Consider the following 9,104-nt stretch of genomic DNA (forward strand, 5'->3'; position numbering starts at 1 on the left):
GATGCACTGCTCAATCCCCAACACCCATCTAGCGCATCCCTCCCACCTCCCTCCAACAACCCTTAGTTTGTTTTTTTTTTTTTTAAGATTTTATTTCTTTCTTTGACAGAGAGATCTTTGACAGATCTCTCTGTAGGCAGAGCAGAGGGCAAAGGGAGAGGGAGGAGGCCCCCTGCCGAGCAGAGAGCCCGATGCAGGGTTTGACCCCAGGACCCTGGGATCACGACCTGAACCAAAGGCAGCTGCTTAATCAACTGAACATCCAGGCACGCCCCTACTTTTTATTTTTTTTAAGATTTTATTTAGCTCAGTTTGTTCTTTACAGTTAAGAGTCTCTCTCGTGGTTTGCCTCTTTTCCCCCACTATGTTCAACCTCAACCCAAACTCAAACACTTTCAGGTACGAAAAGACAAAAAAAAGTCCTCTCTGGAAATGTCTCACCAAACTTTATGTGAGAAAAAGAAACTCTTCTTTTTCTAATATTCTGACTTGTGAGAGAACAGTTGGAGATAAAGGAGAAGGAAAGTACATTGGCCAATACTCTGAAAGTGACTTGCTGGGCACCTGTGACCCAGAGAGGAGCCCAAGAGACTGACAGGATTCATTACCACCCTAACTAAAAGTAATAATGATAGCATTTATAGTCACACAGGGTCTCTTTTCTTTTTTTAATTTTATTTGAGAGAGGAGAGGTGAGAGAGAGCGTGTGCGCAAGACTGAGTGAGTGCATGCGTGAGATGAGGGAGAAGCAGAGGGAGAAGCAGACTCCCTACTCAATCCCAGGACCCCAGGATCATGACCTGAGCCAAAGGCAGACACATAACCGCTTAACCAACTGAGCCCTCCAGGCGTCCCACACAGGTTCTCTACTCAACAAGTTCATGATTCATCCACAACACCTTAATTCGCATGCCACCTCCCATCAAGGCAGAGAGTGAGGGCAACAAGGTGACAGGACCTTGCCGTGAGAGCTGTTTATGAGTGTCCACTCTCAGTCAGTCCCTGGAAGGTGGGTTCAGTGCTTGGAGGCAGAGCTGCTGACTGGCTTAGCAACTTGCTCACTGTGTTGATTTTGGCATCGTGTTTCTCAATGTCCTCATACGGAGTCCAGGACAAGTCATGCTGTAGCTTGTAGGCACCAAGGAAATCATGTGGACAACCCGTCCCCCATTCCTAGAGAAGGCAAAGGAGTCAGTTCTCATCAGGGTAGGAAGTAAAGAAATTAGGTTCGTTTCCTCATTTATGCCACGAATTTCTTTTTTTGTTTTTCCCTTCGGACCAGTCAGAATCATCCTCATTGCATCACACATCAGATACCTCTCTTAACAGAGATAATGACTGTAAAATAATTTAAGTGTATTTTTCATGTATATTTTTTCTAAGAGTCATGCCTGGGCTCACAACACCTCTAATTTTCTAGAAAACATTTATTAACCCTATGCCTACATTTTCTCAAAGATCAGAGTAGATTTTTGTGTAAAAATAAACTTTTTTTTAACCCTTGAATAATTCGTTTTATTTCTGCTTATTAGGAAATTAATGGTCAAAAGTGTATGCCATCCAGTTATAAACATGGAAGGCAAACATGAGATTTTTATGTAACTTTCAATATCACAATTGAAAAGTTTTGAGATTATTTTATAAATATGTAGACCCATATGCCCGTGATCCTTTTGGATAATTCTCAATATATTCCAATCATCAGTTAGTTAGCAAGACGAAGCTTTTTTTTTTTTTTTCAAACAGAAATCACCAGTTAGCAAGATGAAGCTGTTATTTTTTTACAAACAGAAACACTGCCTGATATTTTCCGAAGTTGAAAATATATATATTGTCAAGTAAAAATGTACTTTATTTCATCCAAATTTAAAAGAATCTTATTATTAGTTGCTTCAAAATAGTCACTGTAAAAAAAAAAAAAAAAAAAAAAACGAATGGGGGTTATTTTTTTTTTCACAGACAGTAAGAAAAGAAACATCCTCTGCCCTCAATTTGATGTATTATATTCATTTGAAAAAAATAATAGCTCGATTCTTCAGTAAAAGTTGCAATAGTATTCAAGCCCAACTTATTTTATTGTCTTAAATACTGTCTATCTAAAAAAAAAACTTTGAAATATAAAAATGTCACTGGGTACTTGTTGATGTTTCAACAGTGACAAGTTTTTCATAATGACATATTAATATTGTGATAAACAAAAGCTAACGACAGCCATTTCTACCAGTAAAAAAAAATAAATGTTCTTACCTTTGGAGAAATAATAGAAAAATACTGCTGACCACTGTCCCGTTTATAAAGGTAGTAAATGTTGCCAGGTTTTTTTACTATATTACAAGCTACATGGTGTAAGTCAGCATCTCTGTGAGCATCTTCCAGTATCTAAGAACATCAGAGATGTAAAAAGTTAAGTATTAGATATAACAGGCACTCACACTTGGTGATTATCCCAATCAAAATCTAGAAACTCCTCAATGCTTAGGAATTGCTCCCCCATAGCAGTCAGTCACTACTAGGATTCAGATGGTTCTGAAGACACAAAAGTTAAGACTGCTACTAAACTGTAAAAATGCCTTTAAAAGAATTATATTTCAGAATGTCGAACACGACTGGCTGTGAATGGCTTTTCCATTTCTTTCCTGTTTTTCTGTGGTAAGTACATTTCTTTTGTAACTGAGAACCTATCTTCCCCCTCAAAATGCTTCACGTCACTGAAACTGTCTCCCAGTGAAAAAGCTTATCTTGTACATAACCTCTTGAGCCTGTTCTATTTCATTCAATACTTCTCTATTTCTAGAAGAAATAGAAGTCGTCTATTTCCGAAGACTTAAATAAGTTAAATGATTATAAGTGAAATCAGTCAATCCTGTGAATTAAATGAAGAAAATGAATGCCTGCCTAAGAGCTGTTACTCACCTTCCTGGCTTGTTCTTGTAAATGTTGGATTTGTTCAGCTATGACCGTCAGTTTGTTGGTGGCATTTGCTCGGATGAATTCATCAGCCTAAAGGTGAGACAAAAGCAAAGGGTGGGTGGAAAAAGGACAAGACTTCTACAATGTTCTTATTTAGAGGCCAGAGTGAAGAGGCACCTCAACATCTTCGCTTATGCCTAGTATTCTTCCTGTCCTCCCCATTACCCTATGAGCACCGACTCCTCTCCTTCATCAGCACTTCTTATGAGAAGTCTCCCCTGACACGGCCCCACACCACAGAAAGGTCCTCCTTCTCTTCTGTGTCCCATAGCTTTCTCCCTCTTCACTCTTTATTCTAGTCACCACTGCACTTCAGTCCTCCTCCATGTCCTACTCCCATGTGCTACCACGTATACTGAATACATGTAACATGTTCTCCTCCTTATTCTTTGCCTGATTAAACCCACCCATTCCTCAGGCCTCCCTCTATTTTCTCATGTTTAAGTGTTTCTGAAAGCAGGGACAGGTCTTACAATAAAAACCCAAAGATACTTGTGCTCTTATCACCTCTTATGTAGTAATTTATATACAGAAACTACCTATTAATCTGACCATTACCTCGGCTGAACTATTTATATCAAACCTAGTTATATTTTAACTTATATTTGAATTCCTAGTTGTTACTTCAAATGTATTTTTTTTTAATATTTTTATTTATTTGACAGAGAGAAACCACAACTAGGCAGAGAGGCAGGCAGAGAGAGAGGAGGAAGCAGGCTCCCTGAGGAGCAGAGAGCCCGATGCGGGGCTTGATCCCAGGACCCTGAGATCATGACCTGAGCCGAAGGCAGAGGCTTTAACCCACTGAGCCACCCAGGCGCCCCTTCAAATGTATTTTTAAAGACAGCACTAGTATGTAGATCTGAAACAAAGTTATAATGTGTCCAGGAGACTGCCTGTCATGTGCTAGGAAATGCAATGAAGCCAACTGAAATTGCTTAAAATAAATAATTTTCAAAGCCAGAGAGACAGGTGTGACCAATTTATGTACTGGGAAGGGTCATCACTCAGGCATCAGAAATCTGTCAGAATTCCAGTTTACTTTCAAAAAAAGCTGACTAATGTCCAGTGGTATACAATTAAGTTAAGGAGAAGAAATTAGGAGGTTGAACTTGAACTAAAAACTATCAAGAGAATTTGCTGGTTAGCTGGGATGCTCAAGGTAAGAGTCAGGTATAAGGCAGTTCCTGACTTACCATGCGAAAACACAACTTAATAAACAGGGTCAATCATTTTTCTGTTCCACAAATACAGACTGAGCAACCACTGTGTGTCAGACACCATGCCAGGCCCTGAGTGTACTGACAAATCAGAGAAAGAGGGCCCAACTCTGATAAGATTACAGCCTAATACACTAGCCTTTAGAATATGAATCAAGTAACGTATGTAATTTTTAATTTTCTAGCAGTTGTGTTAAAAGTAAAAATAAGTAAAATTAACCCTAATAGTATACTTAACCCAATATATCAAACAACTTTATCATTCCAACATTTAATCAGTGTAAAACAATTTTAATGAGATATTTTATTATTCATACTAAGTGTGTTTTTTATACCATACCAAATTTTGATTAGAAATCCTCAATCTGTATAAAATTATAGTTAAAAGAGTCAATTCACATACTCAGCTTGTTCCAAATATACTTGAGTGTCCAATAACTGAATCAATTATCAGGTTTTAAAATGCAAATTAGTTAAAATTACATAAAATTTAAAATTCGGTTTCTCAGCTGCACTAACCACACATTCCAAGTACTCAACAACCATATGTGGGTAGAAGCTACCATAATGAACACCACAGCTCTGGTGAGTAATACAGACACCAACCAGAAAGACAATTAGAGCTAATATTATATGGATTCAGAATAACGATGCACTATTATGAAGGAAATAACTCTAATTATGTGGTAGATGGAGATCAAAGGTAATGAGTGAAGTAACTGGTTGAGTAACAGGGAGTGAAGACTGTAGGGATTGAAATATATGTGTAGCCTAGAGGCAAATTCAATTTAATAATACTTCATTTGGATGGGGTGGGGTAGAGCCATTCTACAAAGGCCTCACCAAGGATGTGACATGTGACTTAGGTCTGAACAAAAGGAAAAGGCCAGCCAGGCAAAAACAAGATGTGTCTGAAGAGTAGTTAGTGAGGGGGATGTCAAAAGGGTGGGGGGCGGGGGGGTGGAGCCTGGGTGGCTCAGTGGGCTAAACCTCTGCCTTTGGCTCAGGGCATGATCTCAAGGTCCTGGGATCCAGCGCTTCATCGCTGCATAGCTGCATCAGGCTCTCTGCTCAGCAGGGAGCCTGCTTCCTCCTCTCTCTCTGCCTGCCTCTCTGCCTGCTTGTCATCTCTGTCTGTCAAATAAATAAAATCTTTTAAAAAAGGGGTGGGGGGCAGTGACCAGATCACACAAGGCCTTAAGACCCATGGTGAAAGTGCTGCATTTTGTTCCAAGGAGAATGAGGCACCTTATGGCCAAGTCGAGAAAGTAGGTGGTTTCTAGAGCTAAGACAATTCTAGGTTATGAGTGGAGTGACCTCATTATTAGTCTTTTTCTTAAGGGGGTTAGCAGCAAATCTCTTCCTTGTAAACAAAAGAACCTAATTCAAACAGAAATGAAGAGAAAAGTACTGATAATTACTAAACACAAACTCTGGTCCCAATCATTGTGTCTCTTCAAAAAAATTATCTCATTTAGTTTAACACCTTATGAAGTTGGAGATTACTTCTGGGAATTTTATTTTAGGAATTTTAGGAATTCATTTTAGGAATTATACTCAGAGAGGTGAAGCAATCTGTCCAAGGGTTCACAGCTAATAACTGTCAGTTGAAGATCTGAACACAGATCAGTCTGACTCCAAATTTCATGCCTTAATATTAGACCTTAAGTTTTCCGAACATACATTAATACCAAAATGGCGTTATCAGCTGTCAGTCCTGCCAGAAAGTACATTTCAAGACACAGACAGTAAATATGCTTGATTCAACCTGTTTGTCTCTAGTGTTTTTAATTCAGCAGCTCAATATTGGTAATGCTGGAAAAAAACAGGCAGCAGAATAATGCAGCCTCTGTATTTCACTACATTATATGATGTAGGAAAAAAACAGTGTTCCATCTCTGCTTTGGGTTACTCTAATAAACACGATGGTCACTGGGTAACTTATGAAAATGGTTGCCTAAGCTTTGGGCCTGGTTGCCTCCCTCCCAATAAGTGATCTAATTAAACAGACACATGAAATTCTCCTAATCCATCAAAGTTATACTTTGCTCCCCACTTCTATAGGTAAGAGAAGGTTGAGTCAAAGGCACTTTCCTAAGCATTTGAATATGTCTTAATTAAAAACAAAACACCCAGGGGGTGCCAGGGTGACTTGGTTTCAGCTGACGTTGTGATCTCAGCGTCATGAGATCGAGCTCTGCGCAGGGCTCCAGGTTCAGCATGGATGGAGTCTGCTTGAGAGTCTCTCTCTTCTTCTCTCTCTGCCCTTCCCACTTGTGCACGTGTGCTCTCTCGTGAGCTCTGCCTCTCTAAAATCAATCAGTCTTAAAAGACAAAAAAAAAACCAACCCTGAAATACAGAGATGTATATGTGAGGGAATTTGAGCACATTAGTAATTAAATTTTTTTTTAATAGTTTATTTATTTGACAGAGAGAAATCACAACCAGGCAGAGAGACAGGCAGAGAGAGAGGAGGAAGCAGGCTCCCTGCAGAGCAGAGAGCCCAACGCCAGGCTCGATCCCAGGACCCTGGGATCATGACCTGAGCCGAAGGCAGAGGCTTTAACCCACTGAGCCACCCAGGCACCCCAGTAATTAAATATTTTTAAGATTTTATTGATTTATTGAATAGAGAGATTTATTTATTGAATAGAGAGAGAGAGCTCACAAGTAGGCAGAGCAGCAGGCAGAGAGGGGGGAGCAGGCTCCCCGCTGAGGTGAAATCCTGATGCGGGGCTTGATCCCAGGACCCTGAGATCATGACTTGAGCCAAAAGCAGAGGCTTAACCCACTGAGTCACCCAGGCACCCCAGTAATTAAATATTTTTAAGCAAAATAAAGACTTTTGAATATAACCAAGGCCAAATGCAATAGTGCATACAAGGATGAAGGGATATCAGAAGCATTAAAGCAGCAGGTCTATATCTCTACATTCTAAAGAGGGTTCTACAACTAAAAGTTTTAACAAAAATTAGATGGAATTTGTTTTTTCACAACTTTGGCTCTAGAAGTTCTCCTAGTTGAAACCCTGCATTTTACAGATAAAGAAACTGAAGTCAAGGGGTGTATGGGTGGCTCAGTAGGTTAGCATGAGATGCTGGATTTTGACTCACATCATGATCTCAGGGTTCTGGGACCCACAACGCGCAAAACCAGCCACGCGCCACGAAGGCAGGAGTCCAGCCCCGCCCCCCCAGGAGTCCCGCCCACCCCGTCCCGCCCCTGAGTGGAGCCCCGCCCCCCCCGCCCCCCAGCCAGGCAGCGCATGCCCAGGAAGCTTGCACCACCTTTTCGGCCTTCCACAAGCCTGGACCCCGCCCCTCAGCGGAGCTCTGGGCCTTGGCCGGGACCCCGCCCCCAGGCCAAGTTTAGGCGTGACACGCATAGTTTAACAGACCTTCAGTTTCATCTAAAGATTCTCTCCCTCTCAAATGAATCTATTTGTTTTTAAAGATTTTATTTATTCATTTGACAGAGATCACAAGCAGGCAGAGAGGCAGGCAGAGAGAGAGGGGAAAGCAGGCTCCCTACTAAGGAGAAAGCCTGATGCAGGGCTTGATCCCAGGGCCCTGAGACCATGACCTGAGCCAAAGGCAGAGGCTTAACCCACTGAGCCACCCAGGTGCCCCTAAATAAATCTTTAAAAAGAAGGCGAAGCCCAAGAAATGTAATTTGCTTCAAGTCACATGCAAGTTAATATCAAAGCGGGGCGGGGGGGGGGGTGTGTTGGGTAGCGCCTGTGTGGCTCAGTTGGTTAGGAGAACGATTCCTGATGTCAGTTCAGGTCTTGATCTCAACTCGGTGAGTTCAAACTGCATGGGACTCCACAGTGGATGTGGAGCCTACTTAAAAAAAAAACCAAAAAAACAAAAAAACTCTAAAGTGGGATTAACACTCATGTATCCAAACTTCCAACGCTTTTTCTGTTATTTCACATTTCCTCTTTTTTTTTTTTTACTTTTGGCAACGAATGTCTAAGCACTGGGCGTGGGAATGTTGTGTCCAGTGAATGACAGCAATGACAGGACAGGACAAAACTTAAGAGTCCTTGTCCTTTTAGAAGATATCACGTTCTAAAAGCATTCAGGACACAGATAAAGATTTTACAGGAGGCAGTTTAAAGTAAGTGGACTATGCATCCCTGCAGAATCTGCGTTAGAGTGATCCCGAAACTTCCACGGAAACTTCTCTTCACCCGTAAAATGGGAAGAAGAACCTATGTACTTCTTACCTTCCAGGGCTGTCCTAGGGCCCAAATGAAATACTGAATATTGGAAGTGCGTGCAAAACTTCCCGCCAAAGATTACGGGCACTCATGTTGCAGCTGAAGGAGCCTTTGGTCTCAGAAGTCCAGAGTTCGAATCAAGGGCAATCGGTTTTCCCGTGTTGTAAAATGCAGACAAAACAAATGCTACCCCACGCTAGGTGGCTGTTGAGGTCCCAGTCCTAACACGCAGGGTCACACGTGAACGAAGACGGTAATTTACTTCCCCAGCCGCACTTCCTCACCTTCTGCACCTGCTCTGCGAGCGCCACGAGGTCTAAGGGGTCCCCGACCCGGTGGGTGTGGTAGGGGCTCACCAGGGCCAGGCCGCCGGGGGTCGCGGTGCGCTCCACCAGGGCTCCTGCGACACATACCCAGGAACACAGCACGTGAGCGCCCGCCCTCGGCCTCCCGCGCAACCCGGAGACTAGGTGCTCCGTGAGGGCTTCTTTCCCCGGCCGGACTCCCGCCCTGCCTACCTCCCCGACCTGTCGCCGGCTGAACTCTTTGGTTTTCGGGGACCTCCTCCGCGGGCCCCAGCCTCCCGGCGTCCTCCATGACAACACCTGAAAACTCCCTACCACCCTCTCGTCAGGAGGCGGAAGAGCATGCGCATAAAGGCCTGTGGGCGGAGCTTCCGTGTTCACCG

At 42.5% G+C, this 9,104-nt stretch overlaps 1 protein-coding gene across 2 annotated transcripts; it reads right to left on the reverse strand.

The window, feature by feature from the left end:
• Positions 1-287: 287 nt before the first annotated feature.
• C1H1orf50 (chromosome 1 C1orf50 homolog) lies at positions 288-9,057 on the reverse strand. 2 transcript variants are annotated; one of them, XM_045979862.1, is made up of 5 exons: positions 8,944-9,038; positions 8,701-8,816; positions 2,914-3,000; positions 2,248-2,379; positions 288-1,173 (listed from the first exon to the last, which is right to left on the reverse strand). In XM_045979862.1, exons 1-5 carry the CDS (start codon positions 9,011-9,013, stop codon positions 976-978), a joined length of 603 nt encoding a protein of 200 aa, XP_045835818.1. In that variant the 5' UTR covers positions 9,014-9,038; the 3' UTR covers positions 288-975. The 2 variants fall into 2 exon arrangements, with proteins under 2 accessions (XP_045835818.1, XP_045835807.1); XM_045979851.1 differs by having other exon boundaries at positions 289-1,173; positions 8,935-9,057.
• Positions 9,058-9,104: the final 47 nt, after the last annotated feature.

Source organism: Meles meles, chromosome 1 (assembly GCF_922984935.1).
Source record: "Meles meles chromosome 1, mMelMel3.1 paternal haplotype, whole genome shotgun sequence".
Classification (NCBI taxonomy): domain Eukaryota; kingdom Metazoa; phylum Chordata; class Mammalia; order Carnivora; family Mustelidae; genus Meles; species Meles meles.